This window comes from Pezoporus wallicus, unplaced genomic scaffold (genome assembly GCF_028554395.1).
Source record: "Pezoporus wallicus isolate ANWC-B61680 ecotype Strahan unplaced genomic scaffold, APGP_CSIRO_Pwel_v1 scaffold_3294, whole genome shotgun sequence".
NCBI lineage: Eukaryota > Metazoa > Chordata > Aves > Psittaciformes > Psittacidae > Pezoporus > Pezoporus wallicus.
In genome coordinates, this window is record NW_026635478.1 from 781069 (window position 1) to 799704 (window position 18636).

An 18636-nucleotide genomic window follows, 5' to 3' on the forward strand; every position below is an offset into this window, starting at 1 on the left:
GATCTGTAGTTGCTTAGAGTTTTGCTTTTAAGGCCCTCATTTTAAATAAAAGACATGCTCTTTTTAGAACATGCATTGTAATTTTTCCTGGTTTCCTGTCTTTTTTATTTTGTTGATAATTCACTGAAATACATTTGCACAAAAGCAGAATACCAAATAAAGTTTTGAAAGTACATCGCTGTGTATCTTTGATCCTTTGGACACGAGGAATTCTAAATGCTTCACTGTGTAATTCCTTCATAATCTTTTCATTTGAATTAGCTTAAATAATAAATATGCTGAAAATCTCTCAGGTTTGCTGTCAGGAGTTTGTAGGTTTCCCATGTTCCCTGTAAGTCAGATGTGGTTTTTTCCAGACAGTGAACATTATCTTTGAAAAAATCCCAGAAAATGAGAGTGGAGATGCCTGTCAGACAATCCAAGTTAATGTTCTGGACTGCGACACCATTGGCCAAGCCAAGGAGAAGAGCCTTCAGGCTTTCCTTAATAAGAATGGCTTTCTCTATGGTCTTCAGCTGGATGAAATTGGTCTTGGTAAGAGAGTGTCACTGTGTTGTATTTTCATGGTGTTCGCTCGTCTGTCTGTGGAGTTTTCCTGTTAGGAGTTGCTACTGTTGGCTTTCATTTCTTTTTTTTTTTAGCATTTAGGCAGAACATAGCTTTTGTAAGGAAGTTATAGGGAAATACTAGATCATTTATACTCCTGCTTAGAACATTGGAACTGCATCTGTTTCGCTTCTGCAAGGATTTGAGCATGCAGTTGACAAACACGGTATTTATTGAACACATGTAATGTATATGTTCCTTTTCTGGGTTAAGTAAGGTGGTCCATCCACCTCAATACAGGTGATTGGTAAATTCTGTCAATTAGATGGCATGTCATGGTTACCAAGTACTTTAGTCCCTACCGGCTATCCCTCCTACCACCGTTCCTTCCAACAGGCCTATGTTTCCCTTGATCAGGAGAACCTGCAAATATAGTTTATTTACAGCCAGATTAGGTTTATATAATAGCTCACAAGTGACTCACAAAGATACATACAGTATCTACAGAAGTAAATTAGGCCATTCCAGCAAATCAGTTGAGCCATCATTTCTTGTTGGGTTTTCAAGAGCCCAAGGTCAGATAAAAGCCTGAAGTTGCCACCATGCCGCTTCCATATGCTCCAACAGGAAATCTAACAGTCTTGTACAGTGGCTTGTGAAACCTTTCTTCTGGTCCCAATGTGGCCATAACACCAAGGCACACTTGTGCAACAGAATAACTAGATCAGGTGAAAGCACCTCCAAAACCTCTGCCTTGACCAAGACAAAGTGAGGCACCAGTAGCCTGGTGGAAGCCACCCAGGCTGTTATCCCAGAAAACAAATCTGTAGTGTGGGAGTGCAAAACCAATCTTGTGTGACCTAGCACAAGGACAGAGAGAAACAGCTCAGTTGGGAGCCACTGGTCCAAAAATAATTAGGTGTTGTTTTTCTTTACAAACATCTGTGCAGTGAGAATGCCATTAGAATGTAATTGTTTTCTGTTGCTGTCATACTGCAGAACTGGTGTCTGAGGAGCAGCAAAGAGAACTGTTAGATATTGATGGTTCCTCTGAAGTGATGGAGGATGGGATAAGAAAGCTAAATACCATCGGTCATTACGAGGTAAGCATGGAAGCCATACCAATGAATCAAGAAGCAGTTTCTCCCCAGCTCCAAAATGCTGTCTGCACAGAAGTATCTTGATTGATCAAACTGTTGAAGAGACAGCTGAGCATCGTCCACAGAAGGAAAGAGCTGTGTGACACACAACTTTCTTGCCAATGAGTCATATGTTCTCTGTTAGTTTTCAGAGGTTTGCTTGCTGCAGGGTTGTTTGGTTCAAGCATATCAGATAAACTGTTACTGCTGTTGAGCATTTCAGTTGCCCGTCTAAGGCATTTCCACTGACACTAGTCAAAATAGAGGGTGATGGGCTGAGGTAACATGTTCAGCAGATGATTGGTCTCAAATGATACGGGAGCTCACATTTTGATGCTTACATATAGATTTTAGAAATTAGGTTATCATGTTGAGTGCGTTTAGTAAACGTTCTTCGTGCCTCTTTGTTGAATCTGAAAGTCTGGCTCAACACATAGTCAATTTTTATTTAGTTAGAAGTTTTTCTGATGAGTATATGTGTGTGCCACGCAATGCAGTATGGTGCTGAGAAACCTGAGCCAGCCTTGAACACATTGCTCTCTGTGTGAGCAAATACAGTGCTATACACAGAGAGAAACAGGGGCTCCTAGGAGGACTGTTTGTAGCTTGAGCAGAGCACAGGGCTGCTCAGAGCTGGAGCAAGCACATTTGGAGTTGCTTGACAGACAGATTTCTGGAGGCATTTTTTGCTTTCCTTACCTTCTGGTGAGGCAGCAGTGAACTCAGGTGTCCTGAGTCACCCTCCAGTGTCTTAAATACAGCTTGTCCTGTGCCTCTCTTGAATCTTGTCTATAGATTAACATGGGGCTTCCTCCACTCTGTTTGTAAAGATTCTGTACAAATTAAGACATTGCAGCAAAGGTCAAAGTAGATCTGAATATGATTAGGTGTTTGAACTTCTGTCTAATGTGGTAGTACCCACCCTTTTTACTACAGGCAGCTGTTACAAGTGCTCCCTGATTTTACCAGGCAACTTTTTGCACTTCCTGAGCTCATGCCATGCCATGGTGAAAGGTTGACATTCCTCATGGCAAATGAGTCTGCTCCAGTTGGTCAGTGACATCCCTGGGTATCTTTTCCCAGCCCTTGTTTTTGTTTGAGGTTTCTGCAGGCAGATGCAAGTTAGGTTGGAGGCTCAGCTGTTCTTGCAAAGCTGTAACTACACTAATTATAGCTTAGCAGCTGCCTCGTGGAAATTGTACTGGGTATCTGTCTCTTAGATATTTTAGTTCACTTCTTCTGACACCGACAAAATCATGTACATGTTAGGCAGAAGCTTGGTGACATTTTAGGCAGTGGCTTAGTGTCAAGTATCAGCCATTACCATATATAGTTTATTTTCTTGTATGTATGCATATTAATACAAAAAGGAGTGTAAAGATGTCCAGTTATCACGACAAAGGAACATTGCATGCACAGTATGAGGGCAGTAATGTTGCCTGAGGAAATTCCAACTTACATTTCAACAGTGCTTGAGTTTTGTGGCAAGCCTGATTTTTTTCCTTTTATTTGCCAGACTTAAATGTTAGAAAGGAACCAGGTTTTTGAAACTGGGAAGTACCCTCAAATCTTTTTAAGGCACTGGAGCATGAGGGTTGTGCTGTAAAGGTCCCAGAATCACCGGTCACTCCGGAAAAAGCAGACTTAATTTCTATACCGATTTTAAAATGTTCAGGTAGTGGATGCTTGAATGTTTGTGTAGTGTTTCTGAGGGAACCAAATCCACTGTACTCTTATTGGACTTTCATGTGTCTCTGACTTACATACTCCTTTTGTTCTAGCTTTTTGCTCCTGGTAGGGTTACTGATGTGATTATTCATGAGGTCTGCACTATTTGCCTGAGAATAACCACAAGCCTTGACAAGAAAGTTGCTGATTATCGTGATGTCCTATTTCCCACATGAGAAGAGAGCTAGAGAGCCACTTTCAGATCTGCTTTCCAAGTCAGAGGTCAATTTCTCAATCTGTACCTGCATTGCATGTTCCAGGAGTAGGCACAGCCCCAGATAGCAAATCTGAATGATCCAGGGAGCTCACTGACAAGACATGAATTACAGGGAGGACAGCAAGCCTGAAGAACAAGGAAGAGGGGTAGAGCCACACTACTACATCTTCTGTTTTGCAAAGTAGCAGTACTCCATGTTGGGTGGATCCAAACAGATCTCCCCCCTCCCTGTTTTTCCCCCTCAGTAACACACCTGACAAAGTAAAGATGCTTTGAGGTGCCTATGGGAGCAGCCCACCGTGAAAGTGTAAAGGCAGCAGGATATGAAAAGAAGGGCTATTTTTTTATTTAATTGGATCACACTGTATGGCTGTTGCAAGCGGTGGCTGCTGCAGCAGTGATAAAGATGGGAAAGCGTATTCCGCTCAATGCTAAGAGCATAATGTATCCCAGAAATAAAACCTGAAGTGGGGACTGGGATCATGGCTGCGCTGCACCAGCGCCTCTGGTTCCTGGAGGGAAGCACAGTTCTCCCACTGAGCTCTGCCTGTCTCCCTCAGGACAGGAGCCAACACATTTCAGCATCGAGCTGCTCTCCTGCTTCTTGGAGAGGGAGTGGAGCGCGCATATTGCCCACGTTGCTGTGGGGTAGGGTGAGCTGCTGGGTAGCTGTGCTCCTGTTTACCTATCTTCAGGGCCATGTAGGAAGACTCTCTGGGTTTGTGTTACCTCACAAGCCAGACTTAGAGCATATTCTCACTTGTAGTGTGTTTTAAAGCACTCTGTGTTATCTGAAAGAGCTCTTGGAACACTGTGATAAACGGAAACCCTGCAAAAAGTCATACTTATAAAATAGATTGCATTTACTTTCCAGGAGCAAGTGTAAGTGCAGATTTCTTTGGCGCGAGACACAGCTCTTGATAGAGTATCTTAATGTTAAAACTGGTTTCTTCCACCAGGCTGGCTGCCAAGGAGGTTTAAAAAACACTTAAATTATCTTGGCAGAGATCCCTTCCTAGGACTGGCCAGTTGTTTTTGTAATTATAGAGGGAAGTACACAGCACTTGGCAAAACACAGTATTTGACAGCAGAGCAGTGGTGTAGTTCTCAGTAGGAGCTGGTTTTGCATGACTCTGATAATAAAAGCATGACTTGTCAGTTTCTGTTAAAGATAATAGTTACTATCCTGGCAGCAGTGTACATTCAGGGAAGGAGGAGGTTAGATTTTTCCTAGAAATCACCAAGTAGCTTTATTCGGATCTTGACCTTACAGTGCACAGGGCGTAAGTATTTTGCTCAGTTTGAAAATAGTTGGGAGCACCAGGCTGGACCCTCAACATGGTCCCTCCATAGGGCATGGAGGGAATGGACTGAGCTGAAAGAAAGGGGGACAGAAGAGAAACCATCCTTGTGTCCCCCTCCCTTCCTCACCTTCCTGTAAGAGCCTATTGCTCTGGAGCCAGAGAATTCAATCAGGGCAATCTGTAGAAGCAGCACGAAGCAGTATGTGAAAATGAAAATGTCCAAGTGGGGGCTGAATCAGAAAAACCAAAGAAAGAGAAAGGTGTTAGAGGCCGGTTTGTTGGAAGAGCTGCCTGCATGCCTTGCCAGGTAAGGCTGACAAACTGCAGCCCTGGCTGCCTGCTGAGAGCTGCACACACCATGGTGAGAGCAAAGCAGGCTGGCATGCTCTGCAGTGCCACAGACTGAGGGACAGAGGAAATGAAACCGAGGGCTTTGTGAATTCTTCCGTTTCAGTGTGATGTGTTTGGTTTTATGCTTTCAGATTTCAAATGGAGCAACCATTAAAGTCTTTAAAAAGAAGGTGACTACCCGATCAGGTAACAAAGGAACTGCAACTTGTTTAATCTTGTGCGGAGAATGGGCTGGGAATGCAGAGAGCTGAGCTGCGGCAGGTTGTATCTTTGTCATAGGAGGTCAGAAAAAACTGGTACTTTGATACAGCTGAACCAAATGAAAAGCCATGTTACCCTGGCTCTGGGTGTGTGGCAGGCACAGGGGTAGTGGGAAGAGGAAAGGACAGAAAGACTTACAGTTGTCAGCAAATGAATCTTGAAATACTTGGAGATATAGACTCATAGGCAGCAAAGCAGGGCAGGGAAGCACAGGTGGCACTGACAAGACCAACACAGGGAACATGCCCTGCTCCAGTGCCTGGTGGTGTGCATCATGGATATAGCGGTGTGCTGTCCAGAGACAGACATAGCAGAAAAATACAGTTTGGGAGCTTATTCTCCTGACTGTGTTTCTGAAAGCTTTTACTCTGCTGTCTCAACAGCAGGTCAGGAGTTACAGGGTGCTTACAAGGGGTCAGTTCATCTCACCTACCCCTGTGATGCTGGTTGCTCCCACCCCAGTTGTGACTTGGAGGAGGTGTACTTTCTGAGCCCTTGGGGGAAAACAGACACACCATCAAAGTGGACATGTAAAGTTAGGAGAGATGTGTCCCTGAGGTGCAAGTCACTGGGATGGCATTGCTCTCTCCCTCAGCAAGGACAGGGCTGTCTGTTCTCAGCCATTGCTTTCAGGCCTGACCTCAGCCTGCCTGCACAGAGTACTCTTAGACTAAAGAAATGCAGTCATCTCGTGTGCTGTCTGTTGTCCTCCTTTCAGAGGAGCTGCAATTTGCTCCCAGCTTATTCCAGCAGCAGATGATGATGCCCTAGCTTAGTGGTCAGAGCTACAGGCTGGCACTGGGGAAGTGGGCAAGGACCTGTGTGTTTCTCTGAGGCTTCCCCACACTGCAGGCAGGAAAGCATGATGCTGAGCTTGCTTGCTCGGCATCCTGGCATGAGCAGCCCAGAGCCCAGCAGCATTCAGAAGCATGTAGCTGTGTGTTTTATTAATGCCTGTTTACTCTCTGCTTTCTGTTGTTTAGATGTGGACTACTCGGATGAGCACTGTCATTTGGTGAGTTCCATCATTACACTGTTAAGTGGGGGATTTAACTGAGCTGTATTTATATCTGTGTAATCTCCTTAATCTCTTCACGACAGATTTTACCAGACTCCGAAGCAAACAAAGATGTGAAAGGAGCAGGTCACAAAGGAAAGCAAAAATTCAAAGTGAAAGAAATGTACCTGACAAAGCTTCTGTCAACCAAGGTAAACTTTAATGGCCTTGTTTTGAAGAAGGGCTGGTGTTGGGCTTGGCTAGTTTGCCCCAACAGAAATAGAAATTAAAGCAGAAATAATGCAACTTCCTCTGCATACAACATTGTGCTAAATACGGATTGTGACCATTTGCAAAGACAGACACATTTTCTAATGCTAGAGCTGTAAAACTATCCACTACTCGCACTACCTGCTCAGTAAGCACAACCTTTCTCCTCGGGTTGAAGAAAAAAGATAATTATTGAGCTTATAGAGAGTGAATTTTGCCAATGGGTCTCATGGGGTGTGAACAATCCCTTCTGGAGAGACAGTTTAGAGTCAACAGTCTCCTGACTTTCTACTAGAATTTCCCCAGCTTAGAGACAACTTCCAAGACCTGAGTTTCACAAAATACTGCCCATGAAATTAAATCTTCTAGGGTCTCAAATTAAGCATCCAAAGTGACTAGATTAATTTTAAAAGCAAGGTCCTTAGGATTTATAATACGATTACCTAATTTACACAATGCACATTTTTTAGGAATAAACCCTGCTCACTGCCTCCAGTTTCTGACTTAACTCAAAAGGGTTGTAAAACTCTTTGCAACAGTATGTTAAAATATTAATCAGTGCACAACACCGAGAGCTGTGTGATACAAGAGGCCAGAAGGGATGGTGATTATGGCCGCCTTGCATTTAAAAATCTATCAATCATTATTTCAGACTGGTCATTTCTCATTAGCTGTGGAAACTAACATAAGCCCTTAGGTACTGCTGGAGTAAACCAGTAATATCTTATCATGGAAGACTGGAGTACAAAAGAAAAGATCAGGCTCTTAAGAAACAGCCCTTTTAAAAGGTTTTGAATTAATCATTTCATTCTCCAAAGGAGAATAATGCTCCAGACAACAGTGCTGTGATATCCTCACTGTGAAATTCCACCCATAATGCACACTGCACTAAATGAAATTGCATAGAGCTGTGTCTCTCTCTGTCTCATCCATACATGCACACAGAAGCAATTGAAGAGTCTGTAACATGAAATGAACTGGCCAGTAGCACATTGAGGCCCTGGGGTACACTTGAATCCTTCCTGCTGAGAGAAGACTGAGCCGAACTGAGCTTCAGAACAGATGTGAAGAAAAAAAACACAGAACAATGTTCTGCTTTGTTTGTCTCTACTCATAAATACTCTGTGATGATGTCAGTGAGTCCATCAGCAACCAAACCCTTGCATTTGTGAGCCAAATAGCTTCACTTCTGGATCAGAAATGCCCATTTTTTTCAGTTCTTCTCTCTAATACTGGTGTCTCCGTATGCCACCCAAAGCTGTTATTCCTGAATTAGATCAAGCGCCACAGTTCCTTGGCTGTGAAGTGTTGATGATCACATGTGTTCAACATGTGTCACAGATGGCACCATGAAGACCAGTGCCCCAGAAAACTGGTTAAACTTTCGCTCACCTCCCTTTCACTTCAAGTCACAAGGTTCAGATGCCTTTAGCAATGGTGCCCACAGCATCTGAAGAGTTGACGTCTTTGATGTAATGAGTGATTCCTTCCACCTATGATTTATCACAGAGTTCACCACAGTCCTCATGTTGGTAAAGTGATAGGACGTGTGACATGTGAAAGCAGCTCATTATGGTGTATTTGTAATTTCTTTTTTGGTATTGACTCTCCTGTTTACCAGTAATCCGTGGGCTTGGTGTTTGCCGCAGGCATATTATAGTTCCTCTGTGTGGTTACCTTGGGGCATGCTCAGTGCCCTGAGACAAGAAATCCAGTTCTTTGCTTTTGTAACAATAGCACTGTTCCTTTTCTTACTTTTCAGGTTGCAATTCATTCGGTTGTTGAAAAGCTCTTCAGGAGCATTTGGAGTTTACCCAACAATAAAGCACCAGTTGCCATCAAGTATTTCTTTGACTTTCTGGATGCCCAAGCAGAGAGCAAAAAAATTACTGACCCTGATGTGGTCCACATATGGAAAACCAACAGGTATGATATGCACAGGAGTGCATGCACCCTCTGAAAATATAGTGGCAAAGGTAGAACAGGTCAGCTGTCACCAGAAAAGTAAGATTTTTGGCATGTCTAGGTGAAGGTGTGGTTTGGCTTTGTAGATCCCATTAAATTTAGTATGTTGATTTTAGTAATTTTAGTATATTGACAGGACACTGATAAAAACCACCATAGCTTCCAGGGCTTCTCAGTCTGCATACTGACTTCACACTTAGAAGCACCTGCAGGTTGAGAGCATTATTTAAAGATGGAAAGCTGACTGACTGATGTGTGTGCCCCCTGCTCCCTTTGTTCCCTGACCCCTTTTTTAACATGAATAGGCAGACCAGAAACGTGCTTCTTTCCATGAATGCAGTGTAATTAAAACACCATTTCAAAGCAGCTGTGTTACCTGAGCGGTTAATTTTAAACATGCTTGTTCTTTCTCTGTCTAGTCTTCCTCTTCGCTTCTGGGTGAACATACTGAAGAATCCCCAGTTTGTCTTTGATATTAAGAAGACTTCACATATAGATGGCTGTTTGTCTGTAATCGCACAAGCTTTCATGGATGCCTTTTCTCTAGCTGAACAGACACTGGGGAAGGTAATGCTGCCCTACCATTCTTTTGCTAACTTCTCAATCAATGCCTTTTTCAACTGCATAATGATTTAGGAGATGGATCTGCTGACACTGGGCGCAGAATTGTCTGGTTTAAGCTGGGTTTCCATTCTTTGTTGCTCCTTCTCATAACACTTTGAAGAATTCACTGGAGTGAACACATAGAGCTACTAGAATGCCTTATTTATAGTTAGCTGCTGCTTGTCTTCTCTGCAGTTAGTTTCTCCACAGTGTGTTTATAGAATATGTGGAAGAGGGTGGAAATGAGAAAAACTTAATGAAGTTTTAAAGAATTTTTAAGCAAAGGTCTAGGAAGTATTAACATTATTTGATTAGTCCAAATTTTGTCTGCTGCACACCAGTGTGCAGGAAGCACACATAGTAAGCTCCTGGCAGCTGTAAGAATACTTGAAAGAGCTCTGAAGTTTGAAACAGTTCCTTTCACATGTATTAGCTGCTCTCTTTTTATATGCAAAATTATGTGCTGGAGTAACAAGTCCAGAAATCTTACATTCAGAAGTTCTTCAGTACGTTGTCCAGAACTCCGGGGGTCAGAAATACTTCATTTTTTCCCAAGGGTATTTTCCTTTTCTTTGGACCACAGCAGGAAGCATTTGCTCAGGCTCATGCTACCAAGAAATACAGTCTAGAGATTTTTTTAGCCTAAAAAGATGTATATAAAAAAGGACTGATTTCGTGTGTGATCTGAACCAACTGCTCATGTGTTAAATAACAAATAATGTGCGTATTTATCTTACTTTAGCAGTGAAGTGTAATGAGTTAAAACTAATCACATCACTTAATGCAAAAGCTGCAAATGAGCATGCTCTGTTAGGTTTGTGCTGAATATCCATTGCGAAGTACTGTTGATACAACAGTTCCGTTAGCCATCTGTAAAGGGATGCTGAAACCTCATAAAGGTTTGCAATGCAGTAAACATCCTGTGGCTTTTTAGTACTAAAATGTGTTTACTTTCATGATTTTCAGCCTTTTACCTTAAAAGCTTGTAGACACTTAGAAAACAAATATTTAAATCATTTCATGACATGGTGGAAACAGTAGTGACAAGGTATCACGTGGCTGTGTCATCTATTCCCCAGAATTTAAACTAGAGCAGTGACAGGAAACTACCAGCACCCACTTTTACATTCTGAAAACATGGTTTCCAGGCGGGGCTCCAGCTCCTACCACAGACATCAGCACTTATTTCCTCAGATGAGCCCAAAGCTACTGGTAGGTCTGTGCTGACCTGAGCTGCTGAAGCCCTGGGGAAAAAAATCAATCCCTTTGGCTGTGCATGCCTGGCAGTCAGCTCTCTGTGCTTGTGAACCCCTGAGTGAAAGGAATAGTAGGGACCAAAGAGTTTGAGGCGATCCTCTGCTGTGACACGTTACCCTAGGGAACTTTGACCAGCACTGCTGTATGCTGTGTGTAAATTGGGGTGTCAGCCTCAAGCCCTTTGGTTCAGCTTTCACAGTTTTTCAGGTCTGAGGAGAGGTGAGGAGGAAGAAAGAATGAAAAATATATCTAAGGGGCAGATGTTCATCACTCCCGATGTCAATAGAAATAATTATATGGCAGCTGTCATGAAACACAGCGCACTATTCCTGAGGTCCTGCATCTGTGGTTCATCTTTATTTCAGCCTTGATTCCTTGCATATAACCACTGCAAAGAGAAATGAGTCACACAGAGAACAGACACAATTAGATGCAATTAACTGTGTGGAGGTGGAAGCTTAGGAAATCTGTGCTGTGAAAACTGACAAAGCTTCAAATATTTTCTTTTAAGGAAGCACCAACAAATAAGCTTCTCTATGCCAAGGACATTCCACACTACAAGGAAGAAGTAAAAGCATACTATAAAGCCATCAGGGATCTGCCTCCACTGACCACTTCAGAGGTTGAAGAATTTCTGACTCAGGAATCTAAGGTATGGCTGAGAAGCAGCAACTTCATTTGCTTTTATGGTAAGGTTTTTAAAAAGGAGAACTATCTGACCAGAGCTGTTTTGTTTTAGAAACATGAAAATGAATTTAATGAGAATGTGGCCTTGAATGAAATCTACAGATACATAGCGAAATACCATGAGGAGGTAAGCATGTCTCCTATTCCTACTTGACCCCTTAATGTCAACTTGCTACCTCAGGCTTGAAAGTTGGACTTGACAAAAAACTGGCCCGTGTGAGCCACTGAGTGCCACTTCAGAGACAGCTGTGGATGCTTCTCCTACTGAGCTGAGCTGTGTGGGCCAGAGCAGCCCCCACAGTGGCTGGAGCCCCCAGCTCTCGGAGTGGTCACAGGCCAAAGGTTTGTAAATGCACCTTTACTGTCACAGTGCGTTTCACAGAGATGGTAGCAGCAAAATTCTCTCCGTGGTTTTGAGAAAGTTCCTATGTAAGCCTAGACTTCCTGTTGCACTGTGTTTGCAGGGTATCTGCTAACGCCTGTCACAGCTCCTGTGCATGCGCTCCATTTCCCTGGAGATTCAGAAATCAGACAAGACTGTAGCACCAGGGATCTCAGTTTAACAGTCAGTACAAACACCCCAGCGAAGCACGCTCAGCCTTACAGCAAGAGGTGTCTGCTCCTTTCCCATCATAGCCCTCTTATGCTGTGCTCTAATAGTCTCTCTTAAAGAAGCTCCAGCTTCCAGTCCCTGCTATTGCTAACAAATCTTTTCTCAACTGAAAGCATTTAGTCACAGGCTACCTCTAAGCAGCTTTGTAAGAAAATCCTTGCCCTCTGCTTTGCATGGTAGGATTCTCCACTCCATTTTGCTCAGCATCCTTAACAGAGGCTGCGTGTGCCTGCGCAGGGAGGCAGATAAGAGCCAGCTGGGGCGTGTTGCCTGAAAGCCTCATTACCGCTTCCAGCAGGTTGTCTGGGTCTCCCAGCAACCAGACCTTGCTCTCTTTCATGCCCAGCAGCACAGCATCAGCACTTACTATAATCATTCAGCTCTCAGTCACCTGTTAGCTAGCTTACCAGTTCAGATCTCTAACATCTCAAATTATCTGGGTTCAGCATCACATCTTCACCTCTTAAAAGATGCTTGGAATGATACTCAGAGTGGTACTACACTTTATTGAGCTCATTAAGATTGTTGGTAGAGGAGACTTCAGAATACTTTCTAATCTTGTTGCCCCTTTATTTCTTTTTTGAAGCTAGTACTAGCTAAACTTACCCCGTTCTTAAAAGGAAACCGTCCCTGTGCTCTTCCTCCTCTGGCTTTTGACTGGGAGCAGCTAAACCTCATTCATAGTTCACTGAGACCTCAGTCACTTTGTAGAGTTGCCAGTAAGGAGTTTCCAGACAGCAGGAGTGCGCCTTCCCATCCCCTGGGCCAGTGCCAAGTGGGCCAGTTAGAGGAAGAGAGGCAGTTTGCCCTCAGATTATAGGGCAAAGGAAGAGAAATAAAGTTTCATTTGCAGATCTGCTCTAGGCTAAAACTGGAACACTGGCCTCGCCTCGCACTTGAAGAGATGAACATGTGTTGGATTTGTTGGGGTTTTTTTGCTTGGCTCTGTCATTCTTTTTGTGGAAGTGTTGCAAATCAAAATGACTTGAAAGGAAAACTACCAAAAGAAAGTGTTAAAGTCAGAAAAGAATGTTTGCATATAGTCAGGCATTCAGATGGGTTTTTCTGCCAGTAGTTGTTAGAATGCAGCAAAGCAGGCTTTAAAAACCAGCAAGCAAAATAAGCACTGAAAAAATTATTCTCTTTTCTGCTAATTGTTAACAGATTGACAGCAAACTCGAGCGAGAACGGGGGTTTGAAGATGTCCAGAAACAGCTCCGGCAAGTAAAAGCCTTATTCGACGAAAAGAAAAAATGCAAATGGATTTGAGCAGAGCTCTGACTCACAGTGTCACTGTGGGGGATTTTAAATAAGTGCTGCTGCTCCCAAAACTGTTCTGACTGACTCTATGTACAGGGTTTGAAACATTTGGACACTCTTCTCCACTCTGATCATTCCAAGTAATACCTGCATTTGGGAGAGAAGTACGGGCAGGGTTACATATTCAGACATGGGCACATGAAAGCAAAAGTGCATCTAGAGTTGGCAGGGCCAGCATTTTTAGGTGTTTGAACACACATACATACCTTTTGGTTCCAAAATACTGCCTAAGTGAGCTTTCTGCTTACTTAAAAACAAGCTCATAGAGGATGTGCAACACATCCCATGTGGACTTGTAAGCTGCTTAGCTCTTTGTTTTGTAAGAGAGAAAGCTGATGTTTCACCACATCCTCTTCAGCAGCCTTGACAAAATGTGAGGATGAGCTCTGGCTTCAGAATACGGGTCAGCTGCAGTTTCCTTCCTTACAGACAAACGTACACTGATTCCTGACTGGGGGGGGAAAAACCCCACACAAAACAGCACCAAAGTGACACTTACGACAAGTGTGTTTAGCAGAAAAAGTAGGTCTGAGGTTTGAAGGGCAAATGCCACACAGCTGGACTTACCTTCCTTAAGTTAGGATTTTCACATCCAAAGTGAAGCGAGCCACTGAGCCTGGGGAGAAGCTTTTGAAGCAAGGCACTAGCCTGGCATCAGTCTGTGTTTACATTTCTACCGTCCCATCCTTAAACAAGCTGTAACACACTCATGAGCAGCTTCACATGTGCAACCTCTGTGCAGCTGCACCCACATCAGGCCACCCCTGCCATCTGATGAGGCAGCTGACGAGGGCTGCACTTCGGTGCACAAATCTGCAGCCGTGCTGACTGTCCTGGCCAGTCTTGCCATCCATGTACAAGGGCCTCACAGATCTAAAGCCAGCATATTTTTTTTTCCAGGCTTTGTCAAAAAAAAAGTGTTAGTTTAATAATATGTGAGACCTGGAGGGCTCTGTGTATGAGAAACTGCTACAAATATGAGAGCTGGGTTTGGGGAGGGGTGATGGACCTCTGCTGGGGTGGTTTTGAGGCCTGGCCGGTTTAGAAGGAGGACATCCATTAAATTTGCATTGGTAGCTAAAGCCACACCTGCTGGAGAGCAGGTGTGTGCCCATGCTGCTGAGATGAGACTGGTGCAGTGGCTACAGTGCAAAGCCATAGCAGCTGTGGCTCTGCTGCTACACCAGCACAGTTCTGCCCTCCACTACAGAGCTGAAATGGTTAGTTGCTGTGAGCTCTGCTCCAGTCACAGGGAGGCACATAAGGCTACCACCTGCCCTTAGATTTGAGGTAAGGTGGTGATGAGCCAGAGCTACCGTTCCACAGTTCCCAGAGGGCTCCACCACTGGGGGTGAGTGGCATAATACAGTGGCCCACGGGAGCAGGAAGAGCTGTCCGTACCTTGGTGAGGCTCCTGTGGTACACATGGCCCAGGTGTAGTATAGAAACCCCGTGCTGGGCTGTGACCAGCTGGAGATGCCTATGTGGGGCTCCCAGGCAGTGGAGCCCTCAAACCATTTCCTACTGTGTGCTGCTGCTTTGGAGGAGCCCAGAGGCTGCAGAAGAGCAGAACTGAAGCTGGCTGGTTCGGGTGTGAAGGCCTCCAGAGGCCAGGGCTGGGCCCAGCGCCGGCACATGCTAACCACGCTTTGGCAGAAGCAAGACCGCTGTGAACGTGGAAGACAAGGAAACACAAAACCACGTTGCCTACTGGTCTGCCCCCTCCCTACGACGTGATTGCACAAGTTGTACCTCTTGCATATCAGAGAGGGCAGCCACTAACCCATACTGTGATGGCTTTTGTTTTTGTTTTTTAGTTTTAAATTCAAGTCTTACACTTGCTGTTACGTTTACACTTTATACTTGATGGAATGTATGGCTTTGTTCAGGAAACTGCACTACGATGTTGCAGTACTTTCAGCAGTTCTCTTTGCTGCCTGGCACAGTGTATTTTGATAAGTTTTAATTTTAATTGGAAGAAAACACGCCACTCCTAACCCTAACCTATCTTGCCCACTGTCCTAAAGGAATGGCCCGTGGCTTGAGTAGCACTTAAGCTTAGAATACCTGTACTTAAGGGCTTGATTTTTATCATTCTTAACCTACCACTTTAAAGCAGCAAATAACTAAAGCACAGTCATTAATATTAAAGAAGGGGCATGAGCACATTAATTACTCTTTCCATTCAGCCTGAGGTTTCAGCAGTTCCGTTCCACCTCAGGTGTTTGCTGGCAGTGCATTGGGATGAACTGTGATAGTTTTGTTCAACAGTAACTTTCTGTACAGGCAGAAAACTAAACCACAACATTTCTGCTTGGAAAAAAAAAAAAGAAAAAAGATAAAAAAAAAGCTGTAAAATATAATGTTTGCGTGGGTCTGATCCTGTGAACTTCACTCTATGTGTTTATATGATGAGGGAACAAAAATCAGTCCTATTCTGTATTTGTACTACTGCTTGTTTGCTACAATAGCTTTAATAATTTCTAGAGATTAAGTATGTGTTGAAACAGGCCGTGTAGCTTTAGCCTACAGCCTGGAATAGGATTATTGCCTTTTATTCAAGCCTCCTCAACAGCGTCACTCTGTTAGTAAACCATTTAAAGTCATGTTGGGACTTTGTAACCCATCAAGTGGATCTCACGAAGTGATGTGAAGTATAATGAAGTGATTGTGGCTCTTTTTGGTAGGTTTGGGTCAGCACACAAAACATTGGCACACCTTCCATATCCGCACCTCGCTCTTACTGCTACACAGACAAAAAAGAACGACCTCTGAGTAAAGCTGTGTTATGGCAACCTAACAGTTCTAACAGCAGTCTCTGAAATGAAAGCAAACTTCTCTTTAACTTATGTTCACATGTTTACAGGCAAACTGGTATGGCAAACAGCATATTTTCTAACACTAGCTTACAGAGCATTACTTTGCAGTCATCTTGTTTAAAGTCTTACTAATGTGTAAAGTAATTCCTGTTGTACAGAAGTTAACCTGTTGTTTAAAATGAATGGTTAAAAAAAGTGCAAATGACAAATACATGTCGGTGTTTGTATGGGTTTATCTAGAATAAAATGCATTTGGAGGTTATTTTGATTGACGTGTGTTATTTAAAATGTTTAAAAACAAACAAGCACAGCTTGTAGCAATGCTGAGGTCACGCAAGGAACAGAGTTTAAGACACTGAATGGCAACCCTGAGGAAGTATGACTGCAGTTCCAGCCCCATGAGGTTCCAAGGGAGAGAAGAGCCACATGGATCAAGACCGTGCATGGCAAGCCTCTTCTGCCACTCTGAAGTTGGAAGGTACTGAGCTGCTATGACCTCCCCACAGAGCTGGAGCAGGGGGCTGCCAGCAGCCTTTCTGCCTTTGGGAAGCAGCAGTAGCCAGTGGCCCCTTCCCACAGACTTCAGTGACCACCATGTCACTGCTTCAAGGTGCTAAGGCTGATGATACTCTTAAAAAGCTACAAGTGTTAAACCCAAGGATAACTGATCACCCTGCTCTCAGGAGAGGCTGCTGCAGGGACAGGAAATTGACTCTTCTGCAGAGCCAGACTGGCCAAGGAGCCCACCACCCAGAAGGTAACCATCATTCTTCCCCATGTGGTTACCCTTTTTCTGCCCCCAAGGCTTTCTCACATTTATATAAACTGCCCTCCCTGCCCTCCAACATCAGCTGATGGCCTACTGAAAACCACACAGTGGGGGTCAGGGTCAGGGCCTAACATGCAAGACTGCCACGAGCCAGTTCTTGGCCCCCGTTGCACACTGGTAAATCAGCAAGCCTTAGCTTGGGCAAAGCTAGCTCCAGCCCAGAGCCTTATTTTTCCCAAATTAATCCTGCAGGGGAGGGTTGAAATAGCTGCTGTTACTTCTAATCACAGAATCAACTAGGTTGGAAAAGACCTTCAAGATCATGGAGTCAGACCATTGCCACCACTAAACCATGCCACTAAGGGCTTCATTCACACATTTTTTCACACTTCCAGGATGGTGACTCCACCGCTTCCCTGGGAAGCCTGTTCCAATGCTTGACAACCCTTTCAGGGAAGAAATTGTTCCTAATATCCAATTTAAACCTTCCCTGGTGCAGCTTGAGGCCATCACCTCTTGTCCTATCACTTCTAACTTGGGAGAAGAGACTTGTTACTTAGGAAAAGCGGGTACAAAGGATGAGCTAATGACCACTAACAGCAGGGAGAGTTTGATGCTTTTATTTGTAGTCCTCGCTCTGGGCATTGCCTTCTCCAGTGACCTTGTTTGTAGCCAAGTTCATGTGTGCACCCACCAGTACTGACTCTCTGGATGGTGCAAGATCTTGCAGCTCTTTTCTCTGTGTGATTTCTAGTTCTTCCAAAGGTTTGCAAAGCAGGGATAGCTCTCTTTAATGCTGCTCCTCCGTGAAATTAACAACAACAAAGTAGCTCTATTACATTTTGCATACTTACAAAGGACCAAAATGAGCAATTTTCTTTCATTAATGATTTTGAAATAAAAATTGTGAAGTCCAAAATAGTTTTATTTGTTAAATTCAATGTTTTGTAGGGCTCTTTCTGACATTCATGATGAACAGCATCAGCAAGAAATGTGTATAAATAAAACTTTTTCAACCATACAACATGTCAAGAGCAGCAGTGCTGCTTTTTAAGAATGAAATTGTGGTGTGAGAACACCATTGTGGTATTTCTTGCTGAGGAGAATCCATTTGAAGCCTCTCAGGAGCAGAACCAGGTATGGAGAACCAGGTTAAAACTGCCCGTCTGTTACATTCTGTAACATATCATTCATCTTTCAAAAACTCCTCCTACTGCGAGGAAGGGAACATCACTAGAAGTGTTCCTCAAAGTTTCTCTCCCTCTTCAAAGATCAAATGTTCCTTCCTAAAGACAAAGATCAGTAATAAAGGACTGTTCAAATACCCTCTTTTGTTGTATTATTTTCACAGCTTGTAATACATCCCCACCTGAAAAAGGGAGGACACTTCAGGCCCAGGAGGCAAGGCAGACAACAACATTGGACCAACTGGATTGAGGGACAGTATGCTAGGATTCAGAATTATACTCCGGAATTCACTGTGCCTACGTTGCAAATCCTTTAGTCTCTTCTGGAGGCGCACATATTCTTCATAGGAAAAAGTCTGCCTAGGGAAGAAGAGATTTCTTAGTGCTCAAAATCAGCAACACACCTCTCCACAAGCCCAACACAGCAACACACCTCTCCACAAGCACTCTGGCTTTTCCCTATCCTATGAAGCAAAATTACATACTAGAATGGGAGGGTGGAAAATCTGTGTATATTCTTCTGCCCAAATGTCCATCTAAAAGTCCCTCTACATATTTTACAGCTATCTGCAGATTAGAGATTAGAATTTACATGGAATAAAT

General features: G+C 43.6%; 1 protein-coding gene across 1 annotated transcript in view; it reads left to right on the forward strand.

Annotated features, from left to right (window-relative positions):
* PLXNC1 (plexin C1) overlaps positions 1-14204 on the forward strand; it is a 69503-nt gene extending 55299 nt beyond the window's left edge. The window contains exons 22-31 of the mRNA XM_057424593.1: positions 357-534; positions 1546-1649; positions 5417-5471; positions 6530-6561; positions 6648-6755; positions 8576-8739; positions 9198-9345; positions 11150-11290; positions 11378-11452; positions 13103-14204. Of these exons, the coding sequence (XP_057280576.1) occupies positions 357-534; positions 1546-1649; positions 5417-5471; positions 6530-6561; positions 6648-6755; positions 8576-8739; positions 9198-9345; positions 11150-11290; positions 11378-11452; positions 13103-13207 (1110 nt within the window). The 3' untranslated portion in view covers positions 13208-14204. The remainder of the gene's footprint in view (positions 1-356; positions 535-1545; positions 1650-5416; positions 5472-6529; positions 6562-6647; positions 6756-8575; positions 8740-9197; positions 9346-11149; positions 11291-11377; positions 11453-13102) is intronic.
* Positions 14205-18636: the final 4432 nt, after the last annotated feature.